Source organism: Eleutherodactylus coqui, chromosome 3, assembly GCF_035609145.1.
Source record: "Eleutherodactylus coqui strain aEleCoq1 chromosome 3, aEleCoq1.hap1, whole genome shotgun sequence".
Classification (NCBI taxonomy): Eukaryota; Metazoa; Chordata; class Amphibia; order Anura; family Eleutherodactylidae; genus Eleutherodactylus; species Eleutherodactylus coqui.
Window position 1 is genome coordinate 86,750,464 of NC_089839.1, and position 16,623 is coordinate 86,767,086.

Consider the following 16,623-nt stretch of genomic DNA (forward strand, 5'->3'; position numbering starts at 1 on the left):
ATCTATTAAATAATTAATAGATTTTTATATGTATTTTTATATTCTTTACCTTATCTTGTTAAGTTTATTTCTATTTTAGCAAACTCTAGTTTTTATTATTAGGAAGGGCGCCCATGTTTCTGCAGTCAGCAGACGGCCGTACCTGAAGACGGACGTCTCTCTGCAGCGCCGGGAGGAAGAACATGTGACCGGCTCCATTGCCGGTCATATGTTCTTTTATCAGCGCTGGTGAGAGACTTCCGTCTTCAGGTACGGCCGTCTTCTAACTGTCAGGCCTTAGTCAGACGGGCGTTTTTTCGCGCGCTTTGCGCATGCGATTCGCACATGCGATTCGCACATATATAGAACCAATGGTTCGCTATGGTATCGGTCACATGTCCGCTTTTTATGCGGATATGCGATAAATTATAGGACACGACGATTCGCAGATCGCGCCTATCTGCGTTCGGCGTTTTATGTGCGCACCAAAATCATTTTTTTCGCCGGCCAGTCTAAGTTTCATGCGCATTTTGATGCGCACGGCGATTTTTCTCCGGTCAGACGGGCGTTTTGCTGCCATGATTAACGCGGCTAGGTGCAGATTTTTCCCGCGATTTTTCGCCTCCGGTCACGCGATTTGCACATGCGACATGCAATGCGCAAATCGCGCGAAAAAACGTCCGTCTGACTAAGGCCTCAGTCACACGGGCGCATCGGCGCCAGTGTACGGGTGCCGATGCGCCCGTGTGACTGAGCCCGAGGCATAACCTGCACACACACGATGAATTTCACTTTACAATACAAATATAATGGATTGGTTTTTTAGGTATATCAGCCATTCATCATTTATTTAACCATATACGTGTTTTTATGCAGATATACAATGTATGGCCATCATGCATTATTTGTTATTTACTATTTATTTAATTAATTTGTTATATATCTATTTATTTGTTTGTCTTAATATTCTAATTTTTCTCTTCACATCTATTCTTTACGTGCATTTCTATTTGATATTAATTACGCAGTCACCATGCCATAATCTGTAATCCCTCCCATTTGTCTATCCTTTCTCTCAATTTGACACTGTACCACCCATTTCACGCATAGTGTATTCCCAGATAAGTACTGAGGAAGGTGAGCCACAGCGCTGAAATGCCTTTATGTATGCTGGTCTGAAATAAAAAACGAGGAATCAAGCTAAACAGAAAGTTTTGTGCTTCTCTGAAAAAAGTTGCGCCTACTTATATATCTTCCTTTAAAGGTGTGATGGTTTTCAGTCTGCTGCACTTTTTTATGCCTCATTTAAACGAGCGTGAAAATCACACCAAAGTTACCCGTTCAAAAAAAATTGCGGCTAATTGCGTGGAAAGTAGCGGGAATGGACGATTTCCCGTAATCAAGTCCCGAGCTTAATTGGTGATGAAATTGCTCATTCACACAATCGGGAGCTGCGTTTGCAGGAAAAATGTGCTGCTGTTCGGAATTCCCTTGGTCAGTAGAAACCCTCCAAATGACTTCCAATGTCTAAACTACAGACACCAGACTTCTTTTCCGAGTGCTGAACGCAGCTAAACTCCATTTTTCACGCAGCAGGGAATTTCAGTTGCATGATTTCAGTCACGCATGACTTTTATTTTTAGGTGCGATTTTTTTTTTCTTTTAAAGCCCTTAAAATTCTTTTGTCTGAACATTCCCATATGAATCCATTGGTTCTAATACTCGTGATTTTTTTTCTGCATGTAACTTAGCTGCGTGAACACACTCATGTGAAAGAGGCCTTAATTAGAAAAAAAAACAAAAAGTTTACACGATCAAAATTACACAAAAAATGAAGGAAAACTCTAATGAGGACATTTGTTCATAGACTTTAGCCCCAGGTAGTGCCCCACCTCTTCTTTTTCTCACATTTTCAAAACTTTTCTTCTTTCCTTGTCTGCTGAACACTTGAATCTGTACTTTCTGTATCTTCCAATAGACAAACAAGCTGTGAAATACCCTCTATTTACCATCAATTCACACTAAATATCCATTCATCTTGTCATTTGTAATCCTAGTTAATCACCACTGCCCAGAGATATTCCCTCATGTTATCTTGATCTGTGCAGATAGTCAGCAGTTGTTACAGAACCCTCTTTATATACTGCAGTAAACAGCTGCTTCAGAGACATTCTTCAATCATGTCATTATCTATGCAGGAAGGCAGCAGTTGTCACTGTATATTTATAGGGAATTGATTCACTGAGATCTTTGTATCCCTGTGGTGGAAGGAAGAAAAGTAGAATAATACTGATGTGTAATAAACAATGACTTGACTGTATAGTTTGACCTAAACTTTTGGTCATAAAGTATTACAACCGCGAACCTCCCCAGGCTAAACTCAACAGATACATCTTCTCTGACCTCTCCGGTTACCCAATCGGAGATTCAGAAATTAATATCATCCTGCCCGCCGAATAAAAGCCCTGGCCCGGATGGATTTACCATTCACTATTATAAGACCTTCCAAACCATCCTAATACCTAAACTTACAGACCTTTTCAACGACTTGTTGAAGGGATCTCCCCTCCCTAAACAGTCCCTTGAGGCCCACATTACCCTGATCCCTAAAGAGAACAAAGACCTGGAATCGTGCGGTAGCTACCGCCCGATATCCTTGATCAATCTGGACATGAAGCTCTGGGCAAAGCTCCTCGCCGAAAGGATGGGCGGCTTTATGGCCAGCCTGATCGATGGGGAGCAGGCAGGCTTTATGAGGGGAAGGGAGGGGAGGGACAACTGCCTCAGACTCCTACACGCAGCACGGTACGCACAGTCACATAAAATACCCTTGGCACTAGTAGGCACGGACGCCGAAAAGGCCTTTGATAGGGTTGACTGGAGATACATGGAAGGGGTACTGCGCCATTTTAATTTTCCGGGAGAATTTATCGCTGCGATATTTTCCCTCTATACCCAACCGTATGCACGTCTCAGGATAAATGAGGTACTCTCCCCTCCCTTCGACATCAAGAACGGCACGCGTCAAGGTTGCCCCCTGTCGCCGTCCCTCTTCATACTGGCCCTTGAACCCTTCCTACGGAGAATCAGGCAGGACCCGGCGATAACTGGCTTAAAGGTCGGGAATAAACGTCTTGATACGGCAGCATATGCCGATGATATAGTGTTCCTGGTCACAAACCCAGAAGAGGGCTTGACAAGGCTCGCGGAACAATTAGAGGAGTTTGGTCACATATCTAATTTTAAGGTCAATTTCTCGAAATCGGTAATTCTGAACGTCTCCATTCCCTCGGCCCGTTATGACACCTTGAGAGCAAATTCCCCCTTTTCATGGTCCAATACCTCAATTGACTATTTGGGTGTGAAGCTCACTAAAAAAGCAGAGGACCTTTACAGAGCTAACTTCGCTCCCCTGTTAGTTCAGGTGAAGAATCTGCTAGGATCTTATGACGTTCCACTGACCTCATGGTTTGGCAGGAAGAATATAATAAAATCGTACATCTTGCCATTAATATTATATAAGATACGTATGTTACCTATCTTCCTACCGAGATCCTTTTTTAAGTGCCTTAATTCTGCCTTCTCGGGATTTGTGTGGAGGGGGAGGAGACCACGGCTGGCCGGCAGTTTACTGATGAGGAGAGGCGCGGAAGGAGGGATCGGTCTCCCTAACCTTCATGATTTTTATCAGGCGTCTCAACTGGGATACTGGGTAACTCTGGCCCACCCTCATAAAGATGATCTACCCCAGATCCTTGCCGGGGGCTGTGCGGACGAACCCCTGATGGGGGATCTCTGGTTGCCAGCGAGGTCACGCATCGGTAGTCGCAGCTTTAACCCCCTCCTGAGGGGCCCATGTGCAATGTGGGACAAACTGAGACACTCGCTGGCGCCGGACCCATCTCCCAGCCTGCCACTCCGATTGATCGGCAGACTAATGAGATACCCGTCAGACTCTTGCTCCGAGTCGATATGGAGGAGATCAGGTTCATTGACAATCGCCAATCTATATTCCCTAGCTCACCTCTCCCCTGAATCTAGGGTTCAATCATTGGGTTTCACCGAAAACCTCTCCTTCTTACACAGAGCTCAGATCAAAAATACCATAGAAGAGTTCCTCAAGCTACACCAGACACTCAGACCGACTTTGCTTTTTGAACAAACGTTGGCTGGAAACGGGGTCGGACTGAAAAAGATCGCCTTTCTCCGCAGGGCCTTCATCACCCCGCCGGTTGAATATAAGCCGGCCTTCCTTTCCTCATGGGAGAGGGAGTTGAACATTACTCTCACATCTGAGGAGTCTAATTTGATTCTTAAAACCTCCTTTGGCCTATCGCCTTGTATTCTAGCTCAAGAATCTCATTACAAATTGCTAGCCAGGTGGTATAGGACGCCTCAGTGGCTATTCGACCACCATCTGACCCCGCAGAACCTATGCTGGAGATGCGGGGGGGACGTTGGCTCCTACCTCCACATTTGGTGGACATGCCCGATCCTGGCGCCCTTCTGGAGGGGGGTGGAGGAGACCCTGCGGAGACTTTCCCCCACATTCATTCTTACCCCGGACATTATCTTTTTGTGGAGACCCTCTGGCTCTTTTCACCCACTAAAGAATAAACTCCTAGCGGCACTAATAGACTCAGCCAAGGCCCTAATTCCCCCCTTATGGCAACAAAACACACCGCCTACACTGAGACAGTGGAAGGAGAGGGTGGACCTCCTCTACAATCTGGAGGAAATGCACAGCTGGACCAGAAACACATATGACAAATTCTTACAGATATGGTTCCCATGGAGGGCCATTAGCGACTCTGACATATGGACCTGGTGAGCGGAGGCCCCTCCCCCCCCCCCCCCACCATCCTGGCACCCGGCCGGTAAGTGACTTCTACATATGCTACTTCCTTTGGTTTTTCTGTTCCTCGTCTATCTCTCTGTTTGGCGCCTTCGTTGCCTGACAACGATTAACTATGCGACTTTTTGTGACACTCACAAACTCCCCCCCCCTCTCCCCCCCCCCCCCCCCACCACTGCTTCCCTCACCCACTTTCCTCAATTGTTCCCACCTATCCCTTACCCCCCCCCCTTTTGTACTTGCTCTTTGGCATATCTTGCCGTTGCAATGAGCTATGGATTAAGACCTAGGTCTTCTTGAGGTGTAGATATTAGCACAATCTTGAGATATTGTGTGCACTCTCAGCGAAATAACTAGGTTCTCTCAGCACTATTGTTAGCGATCTTGGCTATATTCTATATTTTAACAAGTTGTTGATACAGACTCAGAGGCTAATGATTGTTAGACATTTTTCTCGATGTAATCATATGGCTTCTACTGTATGTTTATGTTCATTTATTGTTAAAAACCTGAATAAAATTTGATTTATAAATAAAGTATTACAACCATTACTATTTTATTACATAAGTTTAAGGGTGCCTGCACACGAGCAGAATTTCAAGCGCATGATTTTGGGCACATAATCCGCCCCAGACCGCAGCCAATATACTCCTATGAGGATCCGCAGTTGTCCCCAGACGGACGGATGTGTTTCGCGTTTTTTCACGCGAGTGAAAAAATCTGCGACCTGTTCTAATTTTGGTCGGATCATGCGCGTGAAGCCTCCAATACAAGTGAATGGGTGCGTTTTTTCACGCAGTACATCCGGAGTGCAGCTGCGGATGGAGTCACTGGTTGCTATGACTACAGGAAGTAGGCATGGTAGGAGGCGTCCCAGCACACAGCACAGAGCTTCACAGGCACATTTCAACTGCAGATCTGTCCTTTCAGTCCCCTCATCTACCAGAGAGCAGCCAGCAGACACCAGCCAGGGTGCACCCAGTACCTCCTTTTTTTCCTGGGGGGCTCTTCCTCCTCCGTTACCGCAGTACGTCCGACAAAAGTTACATGGATCAACCATGCCCACAAAGACATCTGCTCACCGGGTGAAAGCATGTTGCCAGAATAATTTAACAGTGCTCACACAAGCAAGAGGGACAGAACGGAGTCTGGGTGTTGGTTTTTAAGCTGTTTTCCAGGGAATGGGCAGTTCTCTAGGGGTTGGGTTTACAATAAGGGTGTCTTCCGGATTTTTCTGCGCGTTTTTTTCCGCAACACATCCGCGTATATCCGCGCGTGATTTTTCACGCATCCGCACCTATCCGCAAGCACATTTAGGTACCATACGCGCGTGAAAATCCGCGAGTGGAATCCGGAACGCTCGTGTGCAGGCGGCCTATCGCTGATTAACTTAAGGGCTTAGTCACACGGGCGCCGATGCGCCATGTGACTGAGCCCTTACTGCAGGAAACAGACGGCCGCACTTCAGGACGGACGACTCCCCGCAGCGCAGAAGAAAGAACACATGACCGGCAATGAAGCCAGTCACATGTTCTTTCTTCCAGCGCTGCAGAGAGACGTCCGTCCTGAAGTGCAGCCGTCTTCTTCCTGCAGTAATACGGGCGCCGTTGCGCCTGTGTGACTAAGCCCTAATACTGTATTGATCTGATAATGCATAAATGGTTTAGTGCTCCTCTTCACTATCTATATACATGGACATACCATGATTTCGCAGGACTTAAGTTTGGAATTTGTTAAATCAAGACTTTACCACTTTGTGAAACTGTCATCATGGAACCTCAGCAGATGATTGATGAAAAAGTGCATATTGTACGATGTAGGCTTGTGTGTTTGATTGAGCGGCGTAGCTTCATGCCACTTATTTGGATGCAGACGATGTGAGGCATGAAGTTTGTTGTAGAAGCTATTGGGAGTGAGTGCTCTGTCACATGGCCATGTTTGCACAGGTATTTGCGCACACAAAATCTGCGTGTGCTAAACATAGAGAATAGATCCCATTGATTTCAATGGGTTCGTTCCTATAAGCGTGTATTACACGCACACGAAAAAACACTCTATTTTACTGTGTTTTTAAAGTGCCATAGAAAACTATGAAAGGTGTACAAATACGCAAGGGTAAGGATGAGACAATGCGCCTAACACGGGGTAAATAAGACATCTGGACCTTATTAAGGCTTTAATTAGCCCAGAAGTCCACAGAAAGGTATGTCTAGCCATTAAATTTCATTTTAAGGGTGTGTCACTCGCGCATGTGAACTGGCCTTGCATGTGCAAGAATTACAGTAATATGTATAGATAGACACGCAGCACACAGATTATGCATGCACAAATACCCGGTACAGGAGCGAGTGTTTTTCCGCATATGCTCATGTGACTCTGTCCTGAGTGTGAGACATAGCGGGTAGTTACATAATGCCACACACAAACTCATAAGGGCAGGGTTGTTTTTATAACAAACCGCACCATATCAAGCTAATATGTGTTTATAGGGTTTTTCAAAATGAAGGAGCAGATTTAATTACAAACCAAGGTACACAATCCTCACATCACTGAAAAAGGAAGGTTCAAAAATGTTTATGATATACCAGTAAGTTCCATTTTCTGCCACACCGCAGCGCTCTTTCTTGTTGCTTCCATTTTTTTTAAAATGGCGACTCCCAAGGAGAAAACCCTTTGTGTGCTTGAGTTTGCCAAATGTAAATCCATTGTGCGAGTGAATTCTGGAGTTGATTCCAAAAACAGCCGCATAGTCACAAGCACATTTACGAGTGTTTGTCGTGCAACACATGGTGCCCATGTTGAAAGCATATCACTCCACACACCTCAGGAACCATAAAACTGTAAACGAGACCCCAAACGCTGCAATGAGGCAGAGAATGGAACTTACTGGTATATCATAAAAAACCTTGAACCTTCCTCTTTTCAGTAATATGTGGATTGTGTACCCAACTTTTGTTGGTATTTTGTAACTTAATCCCCAAATTAGCTTTTTCTCTTTGAATAACCCTGTATATTAGATGGAGCTATATAGCAGCTCAATTACCCTTTAGTGCTAAGAACTTTTTTAACCCCAGTATAGTGGTTCAGTGCTTAGCACTGTTGCCTTGCAATGCTGTGGTCTTGGGTTCAAATCATACGTTAAACAGATGCCTATGAGTGAAATATGCTACCATAAGGCATATGTACAGCCTCCATTTAGCATATACATCGGAGCTTTTTCCAGCATATAAATTAAACGGACACCAAAAATGCAATGTGAATTTAACATAAAGATTCACTAGCAAAAACCTGTTTTTCCATCTCTGCACACCTCACCTGATAGTCTGTAACACACTGGACATCTCCTGTTGTATATTGCAGTCACTTCCATGTGGTGCAGCCATCAGACACCATCTTGATGTTTAGATTTCTCCCTGCTTTCTCTTTCTGTATGCCGTGCTATATCAATACCATGATGCATCAACACATCATCACATGACCAGCTAGAGCTAGTACCATCTCTGCCTGCTGGGAGGACAGTGTAATGATCATTACTTTCCGTATTCACCTGTATAAGCTAAAGACCATAGGTATAGATAAGGAGGATGAACTACCATCTCCTTCATTATAACTGTGTGACAGGAGCTGTGCTAGGAGTTTCTATGTCACCCTCTAAAGAGCTAGTGTGTTAGGGTCTATCACACAGGTATTATACTGACTAAAAACTGACGAATTTGAAAGAAACATAAATCCAAGTAAAGGCCCATTTACACTAGCTGATGATGGCTAAAAAAATCGCTAAACGGCGATCGTTTTAGTGATAATCGGTGCGTGTAAATGTGCACCCATCGTCCGCTTTTCGGGCACTGCTGGCTGATCTTTAAATTCAGTCCAACCTAAAAATCATCCATTTCTTTTATCAGTAGTTCTCCATGAGAGAAGTGCTGATAGCATTGTTTCCCCATGGAGAACAAAGGATCTGAGCACAGATAATAGACTCAGACTATTAACTGCATTCAGTGAAGTCTTCATTTGCATACCTAATTGGTATTTAAGTAGCTGAGTAGCTACTTAAATACCAATGATTGCATACCAATTATTTATGCAAAATGATCGCTCAAAACTGTCACTCAAACTGTAGTTTGAGCGATCTTTGAGCGATCATCTGCCCGTGTAAACCAGCCTTAAATGTCAGCTAGTCAGACTTGAGATCACAAGACCCACCTTAGGAATAGTGACTCCAGGAGTTTCAGATGAAAAGGAATAACTAAACAAAGCAATACTAGCCAACTAATATGTACTGGGGGTGTGTTATGTAAGGAATGAAAAAAACAGTTTAGAAACACATAAAGACAGACATTGTTGTGGGCAATGTCTTCTTAAATCTGAAAAATCAGTAGGTCCTACATTAGGCTCCCAGAATCCACTTTTTTTGATGATTTAGCACTTGCAGGACTGCAATAAATCTTCAGCATCATTTCATAGTCTCTTTCCTCCCATTTTTCAGAGCTGTTTTCAAACCAGCAAAATAATTACTTTGGAGAGCAACATAGCAAAAATTTTCAGCCATCAGCATTTCTCTTAATCTTTTTATTTCTGCAAGAACAAATCATTATGTAATAGCTTTAGGTCCCATAAATACATTAACAGCGCCTAGAATTCAGTTATGAGGCTATAGGGTAAAACTAAAGTGAATTTCTAAAGTTGTTTAGTACTCCAACAAAACATTTATAGAATGTAGACATACATTGTTGCTAGATTATCATTGTAATAGAACATTAAAATTTCACATACTCCTGTGGATGGAGCCTGTACAGAAGTGCGTAGAGGCAGCATGACTCCGTAATGAGCTGTACTGTTCTTATGCACTGCTGTAAAGAGTATGGTGGCCTCTCAATGTATGAAGACATTCACCTCTAGTAGCGATGCTCCACACAAAACAGGGCCAATTACTGTATGTGCACAAGACCTTAATCAGAAAGATACTCCTTCTCCCACCTTAATATTTATATTAAATCATGCCTAAAATTTCAGACAAATTTTCAGAATAACCTGATATGGCTATGTACATTATTTCTGATCATAATCTGACATATGTCCTGCAATTTCAAGCAGTTTAAGAATTTGCAGGCTGCAAACTAATTTTTAGTTTTCCCGAGTTAGTGGATGGTGACTAGTTGCTGTGAATCCTCGCATATTGCACACAGAGAGAAGCAGATATCCCACTCTTCTATCACTGTTTTTTATTGCAGAGAAGCAGCATGAAAAACATTATAGAGGAGTACCGAGCAGTGTAGATGTAAAATAATGTAATTCTATCTAGTAGACGTGACGCATTAAAACAATAACCATTACTGCAGCGACATCACTGTGTCTTTCTGCTTCTCTAATACATTGTCTGGTCCCTTCTACCCCCTCCCCTCTCAAAAGACTCCTATTAGCTGCACGTATCTGAACTGTCTTTGAGTTTTCAGTCCAGTTTGTCAACCATGGATGGATTTTAGTACTTTTTCAGAGTGAGTGAATTGTTCTGGAGGATAAGTGAAGAGAGAAGCATATTTCTCTGATAAGATACATTACAAAATTTCTTATATCTGCCTGCAATGTGGTTGGTGGGAATGGAGCTTACAATTCTTCTATTAGGCGGCAGCTGGACATTGGCACTTTAATTGATAATTTGCCATTAAAAGCATTTTAAGCTTGTTGAACCACTGCGACAGAGGTGATTCCACTTTTTAATCTTCTCTTTATGCAATATTTCATAAATGAAAAGAAAACATCTGTGTTGTTAAATGTCATCGAAAGAAGAAAGCACTAGAATTGTCCTATTTGAAGACTAAGTTATGTTTCTGCCTTTATATAGTAAAGTGTTAGATCAAGCTGGCAGTGAGGAGCTCATTGACATGTTAGATTTAGTGCTTGTTACTTTATAAGCTCTCTAAGGCCGCTTTTACTTCAGTGCTGGAACTTCAATTCGGAGGTTCGGTTGCAAATCCGGCACAAAATGCCAGAAGAAAATATCCTGCATGCATGGCTTTTTTGTTTAGTAAAATGCCAGCCAACTCAACGGAAACTCAACTAATCTGATTATAGTCCATTCGGTGCTGTTTGGTTCTGTCATAAAATGAATCCATTCGGCTGGGGGATCCTCTTTCCTGTTCCCGTAATGGAGCAGGAAAATTAAGCTCTGATGCAGATGTGAAAGCAGGCTAATTCAGGGTTGGTTTTTGACTGGTGACCTTTGGAGACTATTATATAAAGTTGTCACCGCCAGTATCTGTACACCATTCAAGTAGATTTCAGATTAATCTTTAATTGGGATCTTTATTGATGTAAAGGAGGCAGGAATAATCAACCTTGCTGCTCTCTGAGACCTAGTGCAATGAAGTCTCAATTATACGTTTTCTTATTGTTCATAGAGCAGAGCTGGTCAGGGTGCACATGTAGTCTGCGATGTCATTGTATGTGGCACCCAGCCACCTCTAGCATCCCCATATTTCGGGCTCTTCTCTGGTCAGTACTCCATAGAGGAAGAGTTGGTTGTCCATGAAAGTAGCTATCTCCATCACTTTTTATGGGGGACGTAAAATGCTTGGCTGTTTCCATAACTTTCATTAGCTATAATGAAGATAGCCATGCTTATGCATGGGCTCCTTGACTCCTTTGCTATGGTATGTCAAATGGGGGAGCAGGAGACCCAATTCTCTGAATTGGAACCTCTACTTATCAGATATTAACCCTTTCCAATCCACTGTCTGACGTCTAAAGACATTATGATTTAAGGCTGTACAGCTCCGATGTTGCACGACGCCCGTCGGGATTCTCTTACTGTGTATAGCCAGCCTCTCTGCTGTTGGAGGTTATCCAACATGTCACCTCATGCAGTACTGGCTTTAGCCAGCAGATAGCGCCATTGTATAACAGCAGAAAAAGAGTAAGCCTCCTAGGAAAACCAGGATACAAATTGGATTGGATAGGGTTAATGGCATATACTGTCAGTATGTCTCATATGGGAATACCCCTTTAGGTTTTATTGCAGTGCTTGAGAGTGGTACAATCTGACAATCTGGTCACCAAACTAAAAAGGTTTGTGCATCCCTGGTATAGAGGTACCTATGATATAATATGGATACATGTGACAGTTGCAACTAGTTTTTTTTCCACTTTGGGCAAAGATTTAGTTTGCTGCCGTAGTCTTGTATCTAAATAGACTGATCACTTAAAGTGTCTTGTTGATGAGTCCCTGGCACACAGCACCTGGAGCACATGCTCCATCAACTCAACCCCTTGCAATTTCACTGCAATATGGCTCTATTTAGTACCACTATGCATCTCACTATGCCAAAATGTTCTCTACTGATTTTTATAAGGAACAGCCTCCATTTGTCTTCATCTGTAAATCATGCGAGGAACCTGGAGATTCACCAGGGGTTTAGGATGATCAAAATGTCAATCCTGGATATACTCCTGAGCATAAGGGCTCTTTCAGCCGAGCGTAGTTTTCAGCGTCGCTGCACGCGCATGTCCTATCTTTGTTAGGGGCGCGCAGTTTTGCACTCCTAACAATCATCCATGTGAACGCTTCTATAAAAACCTACGGGTTCCTTATAGAAGCATGTTCCATGTGCTGCTAGCAGCGCAGAAACTACGTTAGTCTGCATAAGCCCTAAAGCTGCATTCAAATATGCCATTTTGTTGCAGTTTTTAATTGTGCTTCTTCCGCTATTAAAAACCACATTGAAAACCGCATGTACTGTTAAAAGTGTAAGTTTTTTTATGCGGCTTTTAATAGAGGAAGAACTGCAATTAAAAAACACAACAAAAATGGCATATGTGAAGACACCTTACAGCCCCATTTACACGCGTCCACAAGTCATGCTTATTTGTATGCGGCAAATAAATACGTACCAATTGAAATGGCTAATTAGTCTAATGAGTTCCAGATGTGTTCTTTTTTTCTGCGCAATTATCCAGTGTTTCATGCATCTCCTAGCATATTTTGCACACATTTGCACATCCCCATTGACTTCCATGGAGACTTTTGGTGTGCGAATACACAGGAAAATAGAGCATGCTGTGTTTTTTGCACAACCAAAATGCACAGGAGGATACACACATTGGAATGAACCCCTTAAAATCAATGGGTTCTATTTTTTCCATATGTCGCACACAAATTTTGCGTGCACAAATACACCCATGTGAAGGGGGCCTAAGGTGTACTATTGCAGGTCTGTCTTACAAACTACTCTGTAAAAGATAAAGGTTTGCAAGTTTAGGCCGCCTGCAGACGAGCGGGTCGGATCCGGCAGCGAGAAATCTCGCCGCGCGATCCGACCCCAGAGCCTGCAGGGACGAGCGCGTACTCACCCGCGCCTGGCGGCCCCGGCTCTTTGATGTGCCGGCTGCCGCGCAGCCGGCGCATGCGCAGACCGGAGCCGGCGGCCAGGTGAGTGCGTGCCCCGCAGAAAATTAGAACATGCCGCGGTTTGTTTGCCGCGCGAGATTTCGCGCGGCCAAACCGCGGCCGTCTGCATAGGAGTGCGTATTGTAATGCACTCCTATGCAGACTTTCAGCGGCGGAAATCCCACGGGAAATCCCGCGGCGGGATTTCCGCTCGTCTGCAGGCAGCCTTAGGGGGATCTCTGCACAGTCTGGGACTTAAAATATCTTGTGGTTTGGGTTTCAGATGTTGGGGCTATGCAGTATGTTTGGAACTCAGAATATTTTTGCAAGTTTTTCAATAAACACCTGTGGATGATATAAGATGCATGCAGCATTCAATTGACATATATTGTTTTGTGAAATTGTTTATAATGTGTTCATTTTTAAAGTGTCCAACTACAAAGAGAGTGAAATAGGGAACTGGGTATTTATGGTTCGTAAAAACGAAATCCTCAAAAACAGATACTAAAAAAATGGCCTTGGGGAGAAGGGAAAATTGTTAACTAAAATAGTAGTTAAACCATGAAAAGGCTAACATGACCTTGCTGTGCCATTTTCTTTCATGTGGCTTAGTGAAGGAAATCCACTTTAGAAACTAAAGTTGCAGAGTGGAACCATCAGACCTTTCTCTAATTGATGTGTTGAAAGAAAATGAATGACCTGTGCAAAATGTGTTATTGATGCATTGTTTTCTCTGTTTTGTAGGCTCCTTTAATTCGGGGAAAGAAACACTCCTCACACTCATATTGTTGGCAGTTGTATCCAGAAGACCTCAAGCTTGTCCAAAAGATTTATCAGAATTTCAACTTGAGAATGTTGCTAAGATTATCTACTAAAGCAGTAGAGCCAAGAATGTGACTTTTCCACAGAAACATAAACTCTAAGTTGGTTCACTTTATTCTGCATTGTTACCTTAGACCTTATCAAGATGCCTGCTAAGACACCTATTTATCTAAAGGCTGGAAATAGCAAGAAAGGTAAAAAATTTAAACTAAGGGATGTATTGTCTTCAGACTTGATCAGCCCACCACTAGGTGATTTTCGGCACACTATACACATTGGCAAAGATGGACAACATGATGTCTTTGGTGATATCTCTTTTCTTCAAGGGAACTATGAACTTTTGCCCGGAAATCAAGGAAGACCAAGAAACGGTCATTTGAATGGACACAATGAATTTTTGAGAGCAAACAGCACTTGTGAGGCAATGTTTTCTGACACTTCGTCACCTGTTCTTAAAAATGCAATCTCTTTACCAACAATTGGCGGTTCACAAGCATTGGTCTTGCCCTTGTTATCCGCTGTGACTTTTAACTCTAAAAGGGACTCTTATAGCCCTTCTAAGTCACCCAGACTTAGCTGTGAGCCTGTGTTAGAGGAAAAGTTGATGGAAAAGTGTGAGCCTTATGAAAGTGAGCATCAATTTGACCGTCGGAGCTCATGGAAGGTCAGTGGCTCTGCATCATGCTCCACAAATGGAAGGTCAAGCCATTCATCTAGTATCTCTGAACAGTATAGCGATTGGCAAGGGCTTGACTTGTTTGAAGACAGACATAGTCCTTGTGAAATTGAGAACACTGATTTAAAACAAGAGGAATCTCTTTCTGACTTGGCAGGATCTCTCCTCACCCTGCAGCTGGACTTGGGCCCTTCTCTTTTAGATGAGGTGCTACATGTAATGGACAAGAATAAGCCATGACGCAGTCAACTTGCTGCATTCATCAGACACATGGTACATATACAATATCCATCAAACAGCAAGGCTTCAATTTTGGTCTACAATTTTTGGATATATTTTCATGGGGCATGCTTTTCATGATTAGTAGCAATACTGGAGTGAAAGATTCTGTTTCCGTTCTTAATATGAAACTGATGTAAATATGAAGGTCAACCTTTCCATTTTAATGTATTGATTGAACGTTTTCGGACATAATATGAATTATATATGTGGATTATGGCTGTAAAGTTTCATATCCACCGGCCTGGGATATTTCTGTAGGGCTTCAATTATCAGTGAATGATAGCATTTTCCTATTCTAGTTTTTAGCGTGAGAGCTCTAAATGTCATCCATCCCTAAATACTTTGGACTATACTATTGAAAGGACATTTATGGGTTTTAACAACATATTCCCTAGGTTTGTACAACCACATTTTTACAAACATGCTACACGGCTTGGAAAAGCTGAATATCTGCATACAGATGCAGATGCTTCATTTGACTTAATTTGTATTTTTCTATTCATGTCAATGAATGTTGCATTTTCTTATATCTTTTAAATGCCAATTCAGCTTCAGCAATAAGTGTCATTAACTTTCCATTTGCATAACGGTTTTATGATGCAAAGCTTTAAGCTACATGAACTTTTGCAATGACCATAAGTTATTTCTGTTTAAATATCCTTTTATGTGCCTTTGTATTTTTACTTCAAAGTTTGTATTTTTTAGATATCGCATCACCATTTGTATTGCTTGCAGATTTTTCATTGCAAGGTTTCTTGTATATTTTTTGTGCGTGTTCAATGAAATGTGCATCCTTTTTTTATTATCTTAGTCCTACAAATCATTAGGGCTTCAATGTTACATTTGTAAATGAAGCATTAGTTTAACACATTGACAAAGTACCTACGATAAATAGTTAACAGCTTGGTTGGAAGTCAGTATTTATAGATTTTAGCTCGTAAAAGGGAAACTTAACGCTAATTTATAGTTGGACAAGAAAGGAATACATTATTTTGTATTGAATACGTTTCACTCTTTGGTTTGGTAGCACATCTGCAAACAATTGCAATCTAACATTTTTTTTTTACTCTTTATGCATCTAACTTAATTAGGTGTCTTATGAGGTCCATTTCTATTAATGTTCAGTTTCCCTTTATGAATACAGCCAATATTATGTACAATAGCTCATCTGCAATACCGTTAACAGTGTTTGTTGGATTTACCCTGCCACTTTATGAACACAAATAAAAAGCACTTGTAATTATGTTTGCATTAAAGTTTTAAATACATTTCTTATGTTTTAGGAAATGTTAAATATTTAAAGTAAATAAATTTACTTTACATAAAAGCAAAACAAATGTGCTAATTTTATAAGGTAGTATTTTATAGACCTGCAACCAAATTTAATGCAGCTAAAGACATAGGGGCTTGTTTACTTAGGCCAGGTTCACCTCCTTTCCGAGTTACAGCACAAGATACTGCAGCGTTTTTTCTTCTGGTAAAATGCCAGGTATCTGAGCAGAAACTGAGCGGACCCCATCATAGTCAATGGTATCTGTTCGGCGCTGTTCGTTTCCCTTATAAGACGTATCTTTTGAAATGCGGGATTCCCCTTCCCTGAAACAGAGCAAGAGAACTGAACCCCAA

At 42.2% G+C, this 16,623-nt stretch overlaps 1 protein-coding gene across 1 annotated transcript in view; it reads left to right on the forward strand.

Moving 5' to 3' along the window:
- The window catches only part of CDC42EP3 (CDC42 effector protein 3), a 50,663-nt gene extending 34,423 nt beyond the window's left edge, over positions 1–16,240 (forward strand). Inside the window, exon 2 of the mRNA XM_066595831.1 lies at positions 13,962–16,240. Within this exon, the coding sequence (XP_066451928.1) occupies positions 14,185–14,955 (771 nt within the window). The 5' untranslated portion in view covers positions 13,962–14,184 and the 3' untranslated portion in view covers positions 14,956–16,240. The remainder of the gene's footprint in view (positions 1–13,961) is intronic.
- The last annotated feature ends 383 nt before the right edge of the window (positions 16,241–16,623 follow it).